This window comes from Cadophora gregata, assembly GCF_030347475.1.
Source record: "Cadophora gregata isolate MNR1 chromosome Unknown scaffold_13, whole genome shotgun sequence".
Taxonomy (NCBI): Eukaryota; Fungi; Ascomycota; class Leotiomycetes; order Helotiales; family Ploettnerulaceae; genus Cadophora; species Cadophora gregata.
This window is the reverse complement of record NW_026695936.1, coordinates 1,834,834-1,855,312: the sequence shown is the minus strand read 5'-3', so window position 1 is coordinate 1,855,312 and position 20,479 is coordinate 1,834,834. Positions and strand designations below refer to the sequence as shown.

At 44.9% G+C, this 20,479-nt stretch overlaps 4 protein-coding genes across 4 annotated transcripts; 1 reads left to right on the top strand and 3 right to left on the bottom strand.

Moving 5' to 3' along the window:
* Positions 1–2,292: 2,292 nt before the first annotated feature.
* Positions 2,293–2,895, bottom strand: ONS95_004079 (uncharacterized protein; the record flags this gene model as incomplete). The annotated part of the gene is made up of 1 exon (XM_058497423.1): positions 2,293–2,895. One exon carries the CDS (start codon positions 2,893–2,895, stop codon positions 2,293–2,295), a length of 603 nt encoding a protein of 200 aa, XP_058353366.1.
* On the top strand, positions 2,349–5,259 carry ONS95_004078 (uncharacterized protein; the record flags this gene model as incomplete). The annotated part of the gene is made up of 3 exons (XM_058497422.1): positions 2,349–3,245; positions 3,299–4,067; positions 4,114–5,259. Exons 2-3 carry the CDS (start codon positions 3,540–3,542, stop codon positions 5,257–5,259), a joined length of 1,674 nt encoding a protein of 557 aa, XP_058353365.1. The 5' UTR covers positions 2,349–3,245; positions 3,299–3,539.
* Positions 5,260–5,571: 312 nt separating this feature from the next.
* TKL1 (Transketolase) lies at positions 5,572–8,168 on the bottom strand (the record flags this gene model as incomplete). Its single annotated transcript, XM_058497421.1, has 6 exons — positions 5,572–5,688; positions 5,737–7,395; positions 7,456–7,540; positions 7,770–7,865; positions 7,917–7,963; positions 8,115–8,168. The coding sequence occupies 6 exons, from the start codon at positions 8,166–8,168 to the stop codon at positions 5,572–5,574; spliced, it is 2,058 nt and encodes a 685-aa protein (XP_058353364.1).
* A 2,888-nt stretch (positions 8,169–11,056) lies between these two features.
* ONS95_004076 (uncharacterized protein) lies at positions 11,057–11,803 on the bottom strand (the record flags this gene model as incomplete). The annotated part of the gene is made up of 3 exons (XM_058497420.1): positions 11,057–11,374; positions 11,425–11,622; positions 11,675–11,803. The coding sequence occupies 3 exons, from the start codon at positions 11,801–11,803 to the stop codon at positions 11,057–11,059; spliced, it is 645 nt and encodes a 214-aa protein (XP_058353363.1).
* Between the last annotated feature and the right edge of the window lie 8,676 nt (positions 11,804–20,479).

Sequence of the window (20,479 nt, the reverse complement as noted above, 5' to 3'; positions counted from 1 at the left end):
GCTCAGGGCTGAGATCGCTGGAGGGATCAAATCAGCTCTGTTCTGTGACGTATGTAGTGATGAAATCCGAAGGAACGGCCTGTTGTCGTTTGCTCACATGCCATTCTTCAAAATATTTTCATTTCCATCAGACGACAATTTGCTGAAACGTTGCTCTGACTGGAACTCTACAAATTCTCGTGGTAGAAAGACGTTGGCCACAGCATGTTTCCATCAAAGGCCCAAAAGCATGATGACTAAAGGCTTGATATCTTGCCAAAGCCAAGTCGGGCTCAAAGAGGTTGTTTAACGAGTGCTGCGTCCTGGTCATTCAAAGAACCAACCAGATCTAAATAAGGCATGTAGTCAATTTACTATTCCACTGCATTGATACCTGGATAATGATCTGAAGCGTAGGTGGGAGTCGAGCATACACTGCTGCGAACATAGTTCATTCGAGCTTGTACCGAAGCACCTATCTGGAAAATGCTGGATGACATGTTGCAGGTCTCCCGCGGCAATAAGAGTGTCTTCCACTTTCTGCTGTGGAGCTCAGATGGATTGTGTTGGTAATACATGCAGTCAAATTAGACCATCAGCTTAGGCCACACCTTGGAGGCAGTGACTTGCATTTCGGTTCCAGCAGCTATTAAGCGGAAACCTCTTAAAATGCAAAGCAATAGCAACAATATGCCCTTGATTTCCTTCCAGAGGATTCCAGAGGAAAATTGGAAGGACAGGTAACATATCCAGTCCTTAAATTTGCAATCCAGGCGAAGAACAAGGTAACTGCTAACCAGAAATATGAACAGGCGCTCACCAAATATTCCCATTAGCCAGTGAAAACCTAAGTTCCTGCTATGCCAGTTGCAATAAATCTTCCGAGGAGAACGACGCACTTAGAGCATACAACAAACATCAAGCACATGGATGTAGCGCTTGCAATCGCAGATCAAAAGAGTCTGCTGCCGAGAATTTGTTTGGATACTTCTTCAACTACGGTCAAAACCTCTGCAGTCCAGTCAAACCGTAGCTGCTGTGTCGAGCACGATATCACCAGACAGAAATGCAAAATTACAATGTTAGGACTTTCGGATAGCATATAAGTTCGAGGTTGATAGAAACCATAGCAAACTGGAAGGGGATATTGAATTTCAAGGTTCATGTGATGACGTTGGCAATTACTTGTTGAAATATTTCTCGCCCCTAGATTTCTCACCGACAAGTCTCGCAAGACCAGTGAACTTCTCATCGGCGCGAGAAGATTATTATCGTTGATCTCAACGAATCCGTTGGCGTCGCCGCACAAGTTCGCACTCTCGGTTCAAGAGAAGAAACGATGTGGAAGCGAAGAATCGGTGCGAGGATGCAGCTTCTTATGCTGCCCCTTGGGTATGATCGATAGGCGTCAGCCTCCTTGAAGAAGAGACGTAATTGTAAGCAGTCCATCGAGTCCTCGCCGGTCACCGGTGGCTTGCACTGCCCCTGCCAGTTGGATGTATATTGAATAGTCGGTTTTAGTTGCGATTGTGTGGAGGCAAAACCCAGAGAAAAGATGAGAAGTTCATGCCTGAGGGGCAGCTTTGGATTGCCTGAACAGGCTATCACTATCGTTGTCGTTCTGTCGGGCAGAACATGAGCAGCCAGGCCGACCTTTCTCACTATCCGCACATGTGACGAACGGCCCACGATAGAGGTGCTAATACTGGTTTTCCTTAGGAGGCTCGTTCATGAAACTTCACAATGGTTCAAGAATGCAGGTGCTACGCAGCGAAAAGTCGACGTATTGGGAGTGAGCTGGATCTCGAGGTCTCCAAGCGCAAGACGCCAGCGACCACAAGACAATCAATCAATTCCTCTACTGACCACACACATAGTGTTTGTAGCATTTCTATTGCAGCAATGCCGCCCTTTCCCTTTGATGGAAGGCTATCAACCAAACTGGCAGATCCTCACTAAGGTTGTAGCCACAGATCTCGTGATCGGATGAAGAACAGGAGAGTACAAGTCGATGGATTTCCAGAGTCCAGCAACTTTTCATTTGATCTCGCTATCAAACGAAGCTGAGCAAGCATGATTTATAGTAGTAGTCGTCTCACAAAACACTAGCTACCACGCAAGTAGAGCAGTGAAGCTTCTCAGTGCTCTTCCCAAGACAACCTAACCGTAGCTCCTCTGTCAGATCATCGTGGGTTCTGTAGCAGAAAGACATTCTTGCTACGACCACCTGGACACGCCAAAATTACCATACTGTCGGTATATGAAAAGCAGAGTGTGGAAATTGTTCGTTTGAAAACTCGCGAACGGATTTGATCAGCTGTCTTCTCCACTCATTGCAGCCACAGCACCAGAATGCTCGACCAGCTTTTTTGACCATTCGCTCTGAAAATCTCTCCCAGTTTGCTCCAATTGAGCAGCTGATCTACGAGCTTCCCCAATCGTAGAAGCGCTTGAAGCCACAACGGTTGCGATCAATAGAGGGGGGCGGTTCCTCCGTTCAAATTCGCCTACACCTAATTCCCTGTGGCTGTGAGCACTCTCGTCCAGCCCATGGATAGGTTCTTCGAGGGTGTTGCTGTCATCCAGAATTTCGCGAAGTAGACGTGAATTCTCATGAGGCTGTTCTATTGTTGCTTTGCATCGATCGGGTGAGTATAGATAGGAAGTCAGCACAACAGGGCCTGACGACTGCGTTTCCACCATGATCCTCAGAGGCGAACCAAGGCCAAGCCGTAAGGCGGTGTCGTGTACATTGATCGCTGTGGTAGTGAGAGATGAAAGGGACTGGAACTGTCTTCGTGGCTGAGAAGTGGTACTGCAGGTTGACGAGAACTGAGAGGAAGAGAGAACGGGATTCAAGCCCCGATCAGCAACATGGAGACCGAACGAGTCGACCTGAGGTGGAACCTTCGCCATAACGACTGTCGTAACTTGTGGTGCAGTTTGAGCCGGAACAATGCCGAGGGATTTGATGTTTGATTTGAGCCGAAATGAATTGGGATGGATTTTGCGACAGAAAGAGAGAGCGAGGAAAGCGAGGAGAGCCAGACCTAGCGTAACAGAACAGAAGAAAATAGGGCTGGATTGGATGCTTATAGCTCGTATGGGGATAGGGATGGGGATGAGAGGAGATGAGGATTAGTTGGGTTCCTTCGCTTAATTTAGTGCCGGGAACTAAAGTAGCGTCAAGCATGGACTTCATACCTACTGTAGCGAGCCTAGGTAGTGATGCTTCCATTGGTCTGGGTCGCTGGGGTAATACGGAGGTAGGTAGTGATACGGCAAGCTGTCCTAGTCAAGTCAAGTTAACGTCAGAGAGTAAGAGGCACATCGCTTTCAGCGCACCCGCCACCTTATCTGTCAACATAGTCTATTCCGAAAACTTGCACCCTCCTCAGCACAGTCCCACAAGCTACTGCCGCTCACAAGAGCAATCATGGCGGATGAAGATAAAGCAAAGGCTGAAAAGCTCGCAGCTGCGAAGAAGCGGGTATGCATCTCTCGTCTTGGTGGTACTCGGACGCTGGCCTGCTAACCCATGGTCTCTGTAGGTGGAGCAAATGAAGAAGCAAAAGCAGAAGAAAGCAGGTGCAAAGAAGGATGACAAGCTGGAAGCTGCCCCAGAACCTTCCAAGCCAGATGACAATCCAAATACATCAACGAAGACGAGTCCCGGGCCCACCAATGGAGATGACAATATAGAAACGTCGCGTGATGGGCTTAAGGACCAAGAGGAGTTGGTTGCCGAACCCAATTCAGAAACGCCCCGCCAGCAACCATCCTTATCCCTCCAATCGAAGATGCGATCATCCTCTTTCAGATATTCATCTGGCGGACCACTATCCCCCAGCTACGGGTTTTCTCCTGAAGGCGACACAGCCCCAGATATCCATCGGAAGCAGGCGGTGCGTATTGAGGAGCTGGAGAAGGAAAATAAACGCCTAGCAAAGGAGGCAAGTGATGGAGAAAGACGCTGGAAAAAAGCCGAAGAGGAGCTTGAAGATCTTCGCGAGGCGGATGATGAATCTACAAAGGGAAACAAAAATCTCACTTCGAATCCTGCGTCATCATCCGAGCTGGAGAGATTGGTAAGGAGCTCGTCCTTTTGAAGTAGGTTAACTGACAACGCTTTAGAAAGCCGAAGTAGTTACTCTCCAACGACAGAATACACAGCTTCAAGCACATTCATCCCGTGTTTCTCGACATGGCTCATCTCCTTCGGTCTCGGTATCAGTTCCAGAGGACTATGAAGCAGCTCTGTCATCTAAATCTTCAGTCATCGAATCTATGGAAATTGAGATTTCTAGTCTTCGAGCGCAGCTCGAACGGATGGCATCTGGTTCTTCAGAGAAAGAGCAAGTCACAGCGCTCGAGTCAAAGCTTTTGAGGAGCGAAAAATTAGCTGAGACAGCTCAGCGCGAGCTCGCCGACCTGAAGAAGAACCTCGAACGTACAACAGAAAAGGCAGTAAAGGAGGGAAGTGAGCGTATATCAGCCGAGACCAAACTTAGAACACTGGAACGTGAAGCCACAGAATCAAAGGCACATAGCAAAGAGCTGCAAAAAAAGATCGATGCACTTGAAAAGAAGGTCTCGACTCTGGTTACTTTACGTAAGGAACACGATGCCCGATCCCAGACTCAGAAGAAAGAACGAGAGAAAATCGAGCAAGAGGCTTCTGAACTACGTGTCCGAATTGCCGGTATCGAGAACGAGAACCTACGATTGAGAGAGGAACGAGAACGCGCACGGAAGCGGGATGCGCAGGGTATTGACGATGATGGGGTTGATGAGCTAGAGAACGAGGAGCGACAGCGTCTCGAGGAGAAGGTCAGAGACCTTGAAGGAGAAGTCCATGAACTTCGCAGAGGGGCATGGCGCGAGCGAAGGAAGGAGCTAGTTGGAGAAGAATCATCTGGTGTCACAAGTCCAGGTACCAGATTTACAGATGTGGACCTCCATGGCGGAATGTCACCAAGCAGACGGAGGAGTATCGCACCTAGCGGGAAGAGTGGCTTGGGCGACTTTTGGACCAGTGGGCTCAATGCAATCACGGGCGCAAATGCCTCTTCAGGCGATGGAGCATTGCTAGAAGATGATGAGGATCTAGAGTTCGACGAGGATGCGTTTAGACTTGCTCAGGAAGCAGAAGCCGCGAAGCGGATCGAACGAGTGAAGGAGATCAAACGTGGGCTCAAGAAGTGGGAAGGTTGGAGATTGGATTTAGTTGAGAATCGAATTGGAGGCGTCGACGGCGTTGGTGAAATTTTCGAAGTTTAGAAGCAGATGTGGCAGGCGAATTGCCTCGTGTACTAGATTACTGTAAGACCAAATCAAGCTGTTTAGATGCTCTCGTGGATTGTGCGCTTCCCGAGTGATCACTTTCGAACGATTCCCAGGATTGTTGTGATTAGTGACATCTGCTGGACTTCGAAGTAATATACCTATACAAAATCACGGCACTGAATTGACTTTTGCTCATATAGTTGTAAATTCCATTTTGAGATCTAATTGCAGGCTATCACCACAAAATCGACTGGCCTGATACTTTTGGGACTGCGTTGACTGCCTTGCACTTTCTTTGCGGCGAAATTAGATGAGTTGTTGGAAAGCACGGTTAAGTGGAGAGCGAATGTTCGGGACGTCCTTGTAGAACTCGATAGTGGCAACAGCACGCTTGCTGATACCCTCCGGAGTAAACTCGAACTTCTATTAGACAGTTAGTCCTGTTCTTTCATGTATTAGAGGCGTACATACTTTGTAGACATCCTTGTATGCACCACTTGCACCGAATCTGTTGAGACCGAACTGCTCGTGTGTGTATCGCTCCCATCCCATGGTTGACATGACCTCAACGGAAAGGGATGGAATACCATCTGGTAGGATACTGAGTCTGTACTCCTTTGACTGCGCATCAAAGACCTCGAAGCAAGGAATAGAAACAACACGAGCAGTGACATTGTGCTTCTCCTTGAGATACTTTACGGCATCAACGCAGATACCAACCTCGGAACCAGTAGATACCAAGGTGATGTCGGCCTTCTCCGCCTCGTGAACGGTGTAGCCCCCCTTGATGGCGTGTGCAAGGGTGGAGTTCTCAAGTTGTGGAAGGTTTTGGCGGGACAGGGCAATGATGCTGGGGGTGTGCTTGGAAGTCAAAGCAATGTAGTACGCAGCGCTGGTCTCGTTTCCGTCAGCTGGCCGCCAGACCATGCAGTTGGGGAGGGCACGGAAATGAGCGAGAGTCTCGATAGGTTGATGAGTAGGTCCATCCTCACCAAGGCCGATGGAGTCATGGGTAGCCACCCAGATGACACGGACTTGGGACAGAGCAGAAAGACGAACTGCACCAGCAGCATACGAAACAAAGTTCAAGAAGGTTCCTCCGTATGGAATGACTGTACCATATGCGGCAAGACCATTCATGATAGCACCCATTGCATGCTCACGGACACCATATCGGATATAGCGCCCAGACCAGTCACCGATTCCAAGGGAGGGTGGTTGGAAGTCAACAGCGTCCTTCCATCTGGTCAAGTTGGAGCCAGTCAAATCTGCAGAACCACCAACCAACTCCGGGATTGCTTGGTGAATCTTGGTGAGCACAATCTCGGAGAGCTTTCGCGAAGCAACTGCAGCGTCAGAAGGCGAGTATACCGGGAGATTCTTTTCCCAGCCCTCTGGAAGATCGCCGGTCAAACGACGTTTGAGGTCCGAGGCCTCAGACTTGAATTGCTGGCCGTACTTCTCGAGAAGCTGCTCCCACTCTTGCTCTTGTGCTGCTCCTTCAGCACCGTGCTTGTTGTATAGGTCATAAACCTCTTGCGGAACAACAAATGACTGCTCAGGATCAAAGCCGAACTTGCTCTTGACTTGCTTGATGTCATCTGCCTTGAGAGGCGAGCCGTGTACCCCTCCAGTTCCCTGCAACAACGATCCAAAGCCAATGGTGGTTCTGAGCTTAATCATGGATGGTTTGTCCTTGACAGCTTGGCACTTCTTGATAGCATCCTCCATGCCCTGCAAGTCGTGATCTCCATCTTCAACGACCTCAACGTGCCACCCGTATGCCTTGAAACGTAGGGCGACGTCTTCGGTGAAGGCACAGTTGGTGTCTCCATCGATAGAGATGTGGTTATCATCGTAAATGGCGATCAGGTTGCCAAGTTGTAGGTGCCCTGCAAGGGAGGCCGCTTCGCAGGCGACACCCTCCTGCATACATCCGTCACCGAGGAAGGTATATGTATAGTTGTTGAAAAGCTCAAACCCTGGCTTGTTGAATTCGCCAGCAGCGTGGTGCTGAGCAATGGCCAGACCAACAGCGTTGGAGAAACCCTGACCCAGAGGACCAGTGGTGACCTCAATGCCATCGGTGTCATGTGCTTCCGGATGACCAGGAGTAATGCTGTCTATCGACTATAGAACTACTGTCAGATATCTTATATAGTTAGGTGGCTGAGAGGGAGAGGCACGAACTCGGAAAGCCTTGATATCATCCATGGAGAGCTTGTACCCGGCGATATGGAGGAGAGCGTATTGAAGCATGCATGCGTGTCCGTTACTGTTGCAAGAGGTCAGTTTCTCGATATCTGCCAACATGGAGAACTCAGAACTGAAATGCAATGGTCTTGTACAACAGCGAAATACTGAATCTGCACAATATAGAAGCCCACCAATTGGAGCAGTAACATTATGAATCCGAGCGATCTGGCGAACTCTGGTAAGGTCGGAGGCCTCTGGTCCGGGAGGCAAAACGAAGTACTGCTGGCATAGAAGCTTGACAAACTTACGAGAGGACGAATCTATCTCTGTTGACCCATTTAGAGTTCTTTGGGTTATACCTCAGAATCTTGTTAAACAGGACGTGGGCGACAGGCGCCATTCCCCTGTGAATAAAGTCAGTCTCGGGACATGTAACAACTCGTACGAACACCTACATCGGCGCGCCCGGATGGCCTGAATTCGACTTGAAGGTTGCATCAACCTAGAAATACAGCTGTTAGTAGCTGTATTTTGGGCCGACAGATGGAGAAGTTGGCGGATTGTGGTAGATAGAAGGTGTGCTTTTTGGCCACAATGGAGGGGTACAGAAGGGCTGGGGGTTGAGGTGGTGCCCGAAATTACTCTGATCTTACCGCGAGCAATCGAATGGCGTTGATAGCCAGCTTATCAACGTCGGTGAAGCCCATGACTGCGGATTGGAATGAATGGGTGTGGTGGATGATGGAGCAATGGGAACGGAAACCTAGAGGTGGTGTTGACGATGAAGGAGGAGGAGGGGCGACAGAGGAAGAAAAGTTTCGTCGAGTGGTAGAGTAGAGGGGTTTTGGCTTTTGACTTGACGTCGCGTAAGGATGTTGAGACCAGAGGGGTTGGTGGGCTGGTGGGGTGCGAGGGTGCGTAGTGCGCACCTAGCGATGCCGCGGGTGGGGTGTGGCTACATGCGCCCGCTGTGGATTGGCTGGAGTCTTGCGTCTGCTCCACCGATTTCACTTGTGCATTTCCAAGTTGCGAGGCCCGGAGATAGAGATGGAGATGGATATGGAGATGGAGATGGAGGTGGAGATGGAGATGGAGATGGAGATGGAGATGGAGATGGAGATCGTAAAGGAGCGTAGGGAGAACATATGGGAGCAGGCAGGATGGCACAGGATAAGAGCCTAGAGAGAAGAGGAAGGGGAAGGGGGAGGGCGAGGGCGAGGGGAAAGTGAAGAGAGCTGGAGTGAAGAGGAGCGAATTGGACTGCACTGGACTGGGAGGCTAGCGAATTTACAACGACATGATACTTATATGTTGGAGACGTGGGAAGCGCACCTGGACAGCATCTACACAGCTATCTCAGGTGTACCCTTCGTATACCATGGAGAGTGGACAGCAACACTACTGGCGTACCTTAAGGAGAAAAGTGGCAGATTCTCCGGGGCTGCCTGGGAGAAGAGAAGTGTAGGCACTGGGCAGCCGCTCAGAAGCAGAGAACGTTCGCCTAGCTCCATACCATACAGTATCGCTAGTCGCTTTCCCGCAGGATGTAAACCCGAACAACGAGAAATTGCCGATGGTATGGAGTCATTCGATGGCATATCTCCCAATGACCTAGATGGACAAGGCATTATGATTGACAATAACGTAACTAAAGTGCAGGTATTTGAGGTGGTCTCGAAACCCGAATATGGCGACGACTGATACCACGATGTGGAAGGACGATCCGATATACTACAGTACAGTACGTGCTGTTGCGAGCTTGCATCACTGCGCTTCCACTAGACGGACGGAGTAAGGAGAGACCGCGAGAAGGCCTTTGGCGAGCATTAACAAAATTTGAAGGATTCGCAGCAGTAACAGATTAGCTGGGTGAAAACCTACCTCACGGACATAGGCAAGCAACTTCTAGGATACAAATGAAACAAAAGTGTTTTCTTCCTAGGCAACGTCCCAAGTAGAAAACACCAAGCCCTTTGCATCTTTCGAGAAGGGGCGGCCCAACCCGTAGATTCTGACTCGCTCAAGCGAGCGCTCACGATCTTCCTTGTTGATCGCAGCAGAAGGAATTCGAGACATGGGGGAGCGTGTAGCAACATGAGACTGAAATTAGAAAAGTGGCTTCGTTGCAGCACTCTGCGATATGTGACAGCCATTGGTGTTGATGATTTTGTGCTTATATGCTGCCCAGTAAGTACAACCACCTAACTGGCAATGTAGCTTGCTTTACACTCAACTTCGGAGGAGCATACCTAGTTGCCTCATTCCAAAGCATCCGTCCAAGCATGTGAAAGACAGCTGCTCAAAGCACCTTCGATTCGATGCAAGGTTTTTAAGATGCACCTGAAGATCCCACAGATACGTGTCGACAGATTTAGTACGAACACCTGTGGGTGGGCACTCGCGCCTGGATGATTAGCGCAGGGAAATGACTGACTTACTATCTTACCACTACCTAGGTATAGTAAGTCCACCACAATGTATCAGGACGGACCCTTTAGGTAGACGGTTGAAAGAAGATCTTCATGCTGTTAAGTGTGCATGCTCTATATTAAACCAGCGATTCGAGAATACTGGGAGGGGGCCAATACTTGACCGAATCTTGATTTCTTTTTGTAACCTCCCATCCGGAAACCTTTCGCAGAAATAGAATAGTTTGGCTACCTGTAATGTTCGTAAGCTGAACAGGAAGGTTTCCCCCTGCTCTGCTCCTCCCCAAAGAGCGGGGAGAGGTTTGAATCGAGTGCATATTGTCCTCGCCGATGACGAACTCTCAGGAAGTGCAGAAGTATCAAAAGCCCTGTCATGTCCAGAGTATGTATTGCAGCAGGAAGTCATGCAGTCTGCATGTTTTCAATCCAGCATCCCTTTTCAGGTTGCTGCCGAGCTCACTTAACAGCAACAACGACATCCTCCGCAATCCACGTTCCGGTCTCGGCCTGGCCATTCACGGGTTTCTAAACTTGCTACAATTCACATTGATTGTACATGTATTTCACGTCAACCTCGTCCGAATCTCATGCGGGCTTTCCCCCAAGCTAGGATGAACGTCGGGCATCATGAGAAATCGTACGATATGTTGTCATTATTCAGCACTATCCAGCACGAAAGATATGCAAGGCTACCAATTCCGAGTTGGAACCTGAGCTTCCCTTGACATCACAATTGGTTCCGACGAGGTAACTGTTTGCTGCAGAGCACATGGGCTACACAATTCTGTAATGAGATTTCTCAACCGCCATCTTTGCTTGTTGGTCGAAAGCATTTGTGGAAGAGCAACAGCCTCCAGAGTGTTTTCAGAAAGCTGGGCATCATGTTCATATTTGAAGTTGTGAATTTCCCTAGAGCCACAAGTTTGACCTCTTAGTCCGATGAAGTGTTGAAGACTACAACTCGAGGTTCAATATTGTCCATTAGTAAAGCTACTGCCAGTATCAACCAACGCCGCAATAATCCAACAAGAGGCTGCAGTTGCAGAGTGCTCCAAAGATTCCATCCCTCGAAGCCTAATGAGCCGGAAGAATAAGCGCCTGCTTTGGAAACCCAAGATCCCCGCCCAATCCCCAACGCCGATGCCCATAATCAGTGAAAGCATTGCTCACTCCTTTCTGTCTTGCCCATCATCCTGATCAAAGCAAAACGCAGAGACATCAAACAGGAGGGGGTCTAGGATCTCGCCCTTGGTCTCCTCCCATTCTCTCGATTGGTAATTCCTTGTTGATCCTTCCCTGTCCTTGCGGAGCTTGTCTAGCTCCTGCTTGACGCTAGTATATTCGACTTGTAGCGATTCATAAGACCTCGAAAGGTCGCTGTGACGGCCCTCGAGTTCTCCAAGCCTTTGCTCCAGTTCTCTCATGTGCTTCTCCTTTCTATCCCTGAACGCCCGTTGTGATGCGCGATTCTGAGCACGACGTCGCTGGAGAGGATTAGTCATAAGCTTCATGACCGTAGACTGAAACTTCATACCGAATGAACGTGCGAGGAGACGGTCTTCTCAGTTCCATTTTTCCTCCGTCTACGATCATGATCCTCATAGAGACCCTCGATGTCCAACTCAACTGGGATGAGCCCCATGGGTGCCATGCCCTCCCCGGCCATTGGATACTGCATTGGAAACGCGGGATAGGCCATGAAGCCATTTGAGCCATAAAGGTTATCGAAACTCTAGTCATACTGATTAGCCAGTGGAAGCAGGTTGTGGTATCGTTTTGCTCACGTTACAATTTAATGGCGAACTCGCAGAAGAGTCGCTGGAAGTTCCATCATACATGCCGGCGTTCAAATCTGGAGCCACCAGGTAGGACTGATTATCCACCGAATTGTCGTTATACTGCCCGGCTGCCATTCTTAAATATCGTTCGTCTGTAGAACGGTGGTGATAGAGTGGTGTTTATTGTGAGGCAATAGTGGAATCAGCCTTACACAAGAGTGATTGTAGCTGGGTCCAAGCTTCAAGTAGCTGAAGAGGGAGTAGTGCTCTGCAAGGCTGTGGCAATTGATCAAACCTTAAAACTTGACAAAGCTCGAGGGGAATCGACGTCTTAAGTCATCGTTCGACGAGGATGTTCGCTTCCGGTGCATCGGTGCTTGATATATTCTCAGTGGATGGAACACACTCGGACTAAGACGACCCTGCAGAGACTCAGAATGTGATCCGACCCCAACAGCCCCGCGAGACAAAGTAAAGAAGAAAAGTAAAGCAGAGGCAATGGAAATGGCAATGGCAATGGCGCATACCGCCTTTACTCGAGCTCATTCCACTTGGGGACATTGTTCTCTCCAATCAAGTGCCCGGGGCCTTGCAGATGGAGCGGTAACAGCTTTTCATGCTGGGATGGGATGATGGGGACGCAGGCTGGGGGTGGTGGTGGTGGTGCTGCCCCATTCTGAAGAGCCGTTTTAGGAACAGCCTACCCATCCTCTCGAGCCGTACACGGGTAGGGGGTGGGAGGGGTGAGAGGGGTGAGAGGGGCTTGAGAGGGGATAGGATGGGTAGGATGGATAGGATGGATAGGATGGATAGGATGGATAGGATGGATAGGATGGATAGGATGGATAGGATGGATAGGACAGTCAGGAGGACGGCGCGCGCTGAGTTGGGTTGGGATGGAGGAGTAGTGGAGTACAGTAGTACAGCAGGAGGGAGGGGAGGGAATAATTGGAAGGGAGTCAGTCTATGGGAAGAGAATGAGAATGACTGGGGGGCACAGACTCGTGGCATCTGCATATGGGACCAAATCGGAACAGGGGAGGATACCATACTGTACCGTACCGACGATACCTCCGATAGACAAGGCGCAGCCAATCACTGTGGATGACCTCACGCAAACTTTATTACCTAAATCTTCACACGCAAATTTGGAGTGATGACTTGTCGGCCGCCAAGGCCAGAGTGCTGCACACCCTGCACCCCCTGCTCCCGCGCTGCTGACGGTGCAAAGGTTCCTTTCCCTTCCCCTTCCCCTTCCCCTTCCCTTCGTCTTCGTCGTCGGCTGCTCATGCGATGCGTATACCCTGCTCCTGCTCCCGCTCCTGCTCCGGTTGGCGGGCTCTAGGATAACTGGATGACTGGAATGACTGGAATGACTGGAATGACTGGGATGACTGGGATGGCCAGGATGGGAAGATAGAAGAGAGGGGTGAGGAGAGAGGGAGGGGAGGCCGAGAGGGGCAGAGGGGCAGAGGGGGTGGCAGAGGCATCATGGTCTTTATGCAGGCTGACAGAGCTAGAGGCTCGGATTTTAGTAGTTCTACATACCCGCTGGTCTTAGCAAAAGCAGAGAACATGGATGTTCGCCATTGATAGCGCTATGAAAAAGACGCTGCCGCCCCCCGAGACACAGCGCGATTGCGCCTTGCTCAGAATAGCTGTGCTATGGGACCACTTTACAGTAATATTGCAGCAGAAGCAGAAGCAGAAGCAGAAGCAGAAGCAGGAGCAGGAGCAGAAGGGAAGCTAAGGGAAGGGGAGGGAAGGGGAGGGAAGGTAACGAATGTTCCTTTCCCGTTCAGCCAAACTGATCGAGAGACATCAAGACGACCTACCTACAGTAGGTACCTAAGGTAGGTCCTCCGTATGTAGTCCGCCCCTGTTGACCAGTGACTTCGCCTACCTGGCAGGTTACAGACAGATGAACCCCGTCGATAGCCCTTCGTGCAGATGCTCGGTCAGACAGAACAAAACACAACATTCTCCGTGTTCGGCCTCCGTCAATTAGCCTGATACAGTTGTCCCATGTACCTTTCTGCGGCTCGTATCTCGCTTGCCTCTGCTCACCGCGACAAGAACGACCAGTTCAGGTAGCCGGCCGATCTCCAGCTCCTCTTACTGCGCATTCACCCCATTAACCATGTCCTGTCCGACCGGAGCTTGGCGGAAGTCACGGTGAAGGTAGCAGCTGTGTCGTGCTCTAATGTTTGGTCGGATCAAGCCTCACCACTTGGCGGGACTCATCAGTGACAAGAATACTTGGCTTGTGGCTTTTCGATGCAGCTTCCAGACGCTTAGAGCTCCTCCGTAACATCCTGCCGTGAAAGATTGACATGCATTGCTTGGAACCTCCAGCTTTGCACTTCTCTTTGCCAGATGCTGAGCCCAGCATGCTCCAGCCACCAGCCCGCCATCTCCGTCAGTGCGGGAGCAGCTCAGAACAATCTGATATCTAGTCTTGATAGGAAAAGAGGGTATGTACCGGGCACTTTGTCGCTTTCACATGTTGGCAGCTAGCAGAACTGCTCTGCCCGGTGGATTTGATAAGGATTAAGTGTTGAGGCGCTGTCTGGGTGCAATTCTGTGCCGAACGTTCACATAACCTTTGATCGTCCATGGTACCGTCAACGGTTGAACGGTGCCACAACTAGGGTTGCCGTCATTCGTTAATAGAGGGATTTTAATAAATAATGGGATTTAATGGACTCACCCTATTATTCGTTATTTATTAAGCACGTGATTAGAACAAAGTTAGCCCGACCTGAAAACAAATCAGAAGCTGCGAACCTTCGCTTATTAGTACCCTCTTTCTCTAAATAACCTCTAGTGGCTACCCTCTCTCTTTACTTATAGCTACTATATTAAAAATATTAAATAAGCACTCTTTCAGATTATTAATATCTTTAGTTTTACTATATAAATTTACTTCTTAATAATAATAATATATATATATATTAAACAAGCTAAGGTATTGTAATAGCACGGTTTAGCGTTAGCTAGCACGTGAGCGAAATAACTACGGATCAGGTGATAATCTCTCTATTAGCGCGAATATCAAGCTGAGGAGCTCTCGATTCTGTAGAGAGCGCTCGAGCCTATATAAATAAATTCACTAAGCTATTCCCGATTAGGCCTAATTACATTTAATATAAAGCTTAACATAAACTTCTGTGACAGCATAACGAAGGTTTATTAGTAGCTATAATATAAAGTAGAAAAGATAGCGAGAGGAAGAGGTTCCTAAGGAGCCTTAAGAATAAGTAGGGAGGATATAGCTGCTAGTAAACTAGGCTAGTCTTAGGTTCACTATATAACTCTAGCCTCGTAGCCTTATAACGTTAGCCTTACTCACGTGACTCGCTTATTATGATTAGTCTATTATATTACTCCCTTCTCTAAGGAAGGCTTATCCTTAAGCCGCGAAAAAATTTCCTACGATTTGCTTTAGATACAATAGTATTATCTACTAATCTGTTATACGTATTATTATCCTCTGCCTCTTAAGTAGTTAGCTATTCGGGGAGTAGCTTAAGCAGTTCTAGTTCTGTAGAGTAGGCCTAATAAAAATCCCGAAATTTATATAGATAAGTTATAAAGTCTCTAGTAAGGTAGAATTTAAGGTTAGGATTAAGTCCCTTCTATTTAGCTTAGTACTATAAAGTCCTATCCTATTCGAGGCGTACCCTTAAGATATCCTAGACCTCCTATTCTTATTCAACGTTAACTTAGATAGGTTCTTATTCCTATAGTACTTATCTAGGTAATAGGTTATTATTATACCGCTAAAGCTTATCCGCAGAAAATATAAGGTAGATCTTAACTAAAGCTAGGAGGTCTAAGTAGAATAATTAGCTTTCTTTTCTAAGGACCTTAAATAGGCCTACCTATTAATTATCTAGCTTCTTCTTTAGGCGGTATATCTTCTAGTTTCTTATTATTATTTATATAGAATCGCCTACCTCTTAGTTAACTTCCCGGTATAACTTATTTATATCATATTACTTCTTTTCCTATTAGTCGCAAAGGAACTCTTAGGCTTTCCTCTAGACCTATTTATAATAATAAGTAAATACTTATATATTAGCGATATTTAGCTTCTTAGTAACTATTTATTCGACTTCTAGCTAGGGCTTATCCTAATCTGAACTAGTCCTTAGCTTATACCTATACTTTAACTAGTATAAGGATATTCCTAGAGACTTATATAAGAGAGTTAGCTAAGCGTAATCTATTATTAGTAGGAGTTCAGACTAGTTATCCTAGTAGTAGTTAATAAAAGGCCGGAGATACTAATCTAGGTATTAATTTATAATCTCTGTCTAACTATTTATCTAAGCGTAGTAAGCAGTAGAAAGCTTAACCTTAATACTAAGGATACGATAGAACTTATTCTAGAAAAAGGAGATAAACTATAAGCCTTTATCTAATACTATTATTTCCGGGGGCCTATTAAACTTCTAGTAGTTAGAGATAAATAGTTATACTAAGTCGCGAGCTATATAAGTAGAGAAACAAGGGATTAATATTACTTCTTTAGAAAAACAGTCTATTACGATAAGTATAGAATTATACCTAAACTTATCTTTTAGTATACTCTTAAAGTTTATAGTTAAGTGTTACTATAGGCAGTTAGAGATTAGTAAGAAGTAGAGGTACCCTAGCGTCTTATCTTAATAATAGTTCACACGATTATAAGCTAGGTAATTTAATACGAACCTAGCTATATCCTTAAGTATACTAAGCTAGTAGTACCTAATATAAAGTAAGCTGAATATCTTAGACTTCCTAGGATAGGCTATAGAGATTTAGTCGTGAATATACTAGATAAGTCGTATATATAAATTATCTATATCCGGGACCTATAGTCGACCTTTAAATAGAAGTAGGCTATCTTCCCGGAGGATATACTATGAATTAGGCTCCTTTGATTCTTTCTATTAAACTATTAGAGCTTTATATATTCGATTAATATAGATAAGCTCTATAACTAGATTAGTTTTTGTTACGAACCCCTTAGCGCTACGGTTCAGTTAGCACCCATAGGCTGATAGTACTATCAGTGGTACTATAGGGGTATTAGTACTAACGAAGGAGCAGTGCTATTAATAGAGTAGTACTAACTAGGGAATAATATAGGACAGCGAGTAGTACTACTATACACTCACGCTTAGTAGTAATAGTTACCTAGATTATAGTAGATAATAAGTCACGTGATAGATCCCTAGATCCCTGGATCCCTTTATAAGGGAACAGATCTAAGGATCTAAGGATCTAGTATCTTAAGGGATCTAAGAAGAACAAAGGTTCTATATAAGACTAGTATATCTGCTATTAGATAAGAGCTTTATACTCAACTTTAAATAGTATTCTAATACTTAGTAACTATCTTCTATCTATATAATATACCTACCTCCTAATTATTAGAGATTAACTATAGCCTTCTGTATTTATAGCAAGTAAATACCGGACTATTATACTTTAAGCACTTTCTCGTTAGAGGTACCGACTTATAAAGATAATATATCCTCTATTAAAGGATCGTTGAATAACTACTCGGCTCTTACTAAGGTCTTCAACCTAAAGAATATACCTAAGATCGCCGCCCTAGATCTCTATAATAGAGACTAATCTAAGCTTAGAGTATACCTTACGTAGGTTAAGCTCTATATAGGCTTTAATAGTTACTAGTTCACTATAGAGACTAATAAAGTCCTTTAGGCTTTATCCTTTCTTCAGGGATCTGCCTTTAACTAGATCGAGACCTTTCTCTTAGATTATATTTAGAACTGAACTAAGGATAGGAGAGTCTCTATAGTAATAACTAAGGAATCCTAGAAGATCTTTATAACCTTTAAGGGTTTCGAGTATAGGATTAACCGCGTTTTTAGTAATATCGATCAGAACTATACTATTAAACGGAATATCTAGAACCTAAAGCAGGTCGGGTTAGTAACTACGTATACTACCGCCTTCTAGTAATTCGCGAATTAGACTAGCTAGAATAATAACGCCCTTCAGGTATAATACTACAAAGGGTTAAAGAACAGAGTAAAAGATAAGATAATAAGATCGGATACGCCTACCGACTTATAAGAACTTATCGAGATAGCTATTAAGATCGATAACTGAAATTACAAGAGGGCACTTAAGAAAAAAAGCTAATACTACTCTAGAACATATATATACTAAGGAAGAGTAGGTAATAATAAGAAACTATTCTACTCTCAGGAAATAGAACTTAATATAACGTTCCGGAAGCTAAGTTATTAAGGAAAGCCGTATAATAGCGGGCTATCTAAGAAAGTTATAAGTAAGTGATAAGAAAAGAAGCTGTACTTTAAGTATAGCCTCTCTAGTTATATAACTAGCTCTTATTAATAAAAGAAGTCGTAGATAGATAAGAAATATACTAATATAATAGGACGTAGCTCTTATAATAAACTAATACGATAACTCGCTGCGACATATTAATATATAACTATAGACGAGCTTAAGAAGAATTATATCTATACCTAGTTAGGCGATTCTGACGATAGTGAGCGAGATTCTGTAAGCGCTATGGATTAGCTCGAGTAAACTATTATTAGCACGCCCTCTAAGGACTATATGTATTAAGATAATAATAGCTCTGGGCTAGATAATAATATAGAGCTAATACTAAGTGATAGCGAGGAGGAGGCTTAGGAACTCGATTAGACTCTAGAACTAGGGCTACTTTAACCTGAACTCTTAGGACTAAGAGTAGGTAAAACTTGGGAAGTTACCTAAAGAGAAGAGAGCTTATATCAGGTTAGCTATAACACTCGCTACTAGACTAATATAGCTACCGGGGTTACTTATTAAGAACTAAGCTTTATTAGCTTAGGGGGTTTACTATAGGGGGTAAGGTATAAAGTAGTCTACTGGGACTATAAGCGTATCAGATAGAGGATAGCTAGCAGCTAGGAAGGACTAACGACCTTTATATAGCACTTGCTACTCTAGAATACTATTATTCTTAATACTAGCACGCTACTAGAGGTGGGCGAGGAATAGGAAATTATAGCTGAGAACCGATATAATAGGATATAAGTCTACGTTAATAATAACAGCTGGTACTATTACAAGATATATAACCTAGTAATATATACCGAACTCGGAATAGGGCTTGTATATAAGGTTAGCCTAAGTTATAGTAATCGAAGGGTATAGGAAAGTGTCCTTAACTATAGTGTATATTAGGAATATTTCTATATGCGGTAACTTACCGCTATTAGAGATAAATATCTTATATTAGAGGTTAAAATTAAGGGAGTTAAGCTTTAGGCGATAGTAGACTCTAGGGTATAAGGGAACTTTATATCTCCTACTGTTATACTTAAGCACTACTTATTAACTGAAGTAAAAGATAAGGGATACTATCTAGTACTAGTAGATAGTAAGGTCGCCTCTAATAGACTAATCGAGGTCCAGATTACTCTAGTCTATATAGGTATCGCCGGATACTTTAAAATAATCTAATTCGATATCGTTAGGATTAGAAGGTATAATATTATCTTAGGGCTGCTATAGATAGAAAAGTATAATCCTGTTATTAATTAGTAGATAGGAAAACTTAAGTTTAGTTATTACTAAGACTACTATTATCTACTAGGAACAGAAGTAGTGAGTATTCGAGAGGTTAGCGCTACTTTTAAGGAAGAGCTTAGATACTAAGATAAGGGTCTACTAATAAAGGATATACTATTAGTATATAAGAAGTTTATAGCACTATTTAAGGAGGAACGAGGTATTAAGGCTTTACTGAAATACTAAGACTACGATTATCAGATCGAGTTAGAACTAGGTACTGAACTAATATTCTAACTACTTAAGGAATATTCCGCGATAGACTTAATAACGATTAAGTAATATATCAATAAAAACCTAGCGAAGGGATTTATCTGAGAGTCTAAATCCCTATAGGGGAGTAATATCTTATTTATAGAAAAGAAAGACGGAAGACGATAAATATATATCGACTACTATCGATTAAATAATACTATAAAGAAGGATTGTTATATACTACTATTAGCTAAGGAGCTATAAGATAGACTTATTAGAGCTAAGATTTTCACTTAGCTTAACTTACAAGGAGCGTATAACTTTATTAGGATAGCTAAGGGAGAAGAAGAAAAGATAGTATTTCGCACTTATTTCAGTTACTACAAGTATATAGTTATGCCCTTTAGCTTAACTAATATACTAGCTATATTTCAGCGTCTAATTAATAACATTTTACAGCCTTACTTAGACATAACGTGTATATACTATTTAGATGATATACTAGTTTACTTTAAATCAGAGGAGTAATATATAAAGGACGTTATAGCTATTCTCTAGAGGCTAAAGGACGCCTACTTATTACTTAAACTAGAGAAGTGTAACTTCTACGTGGATAAGGTTATCTTCTTAGGCTATATAGTTATTACTGTAGGATTAGCTATAGATCCTAAAAAGATTAAAGTAATTATTAAGTAGATAGGGCCTATAAATATTAAGGAAGTATAATTATTCCTCGGGTTTACTAACTTCTATAGGCGATTTATTAAAGATTACTTGAAAATCGCCGGGCTACTTACGGAGTTAACTTATAAGGATAAGGAATTCCACTGGTCTAATAGCGCACGAAAAGCGTTTAAGGCACTTAAAGCGGCTTTTATCGCGAAACTAGTACTTACTTCCTTTACTCCTAATAAAGAAATATATATAGAGATAGATTCTTCGGACTATACTATTAGAGCTATGCTTAGCTAGCTAGGTGAGGACGGAAGATAGTAACTAGTCGCTTAC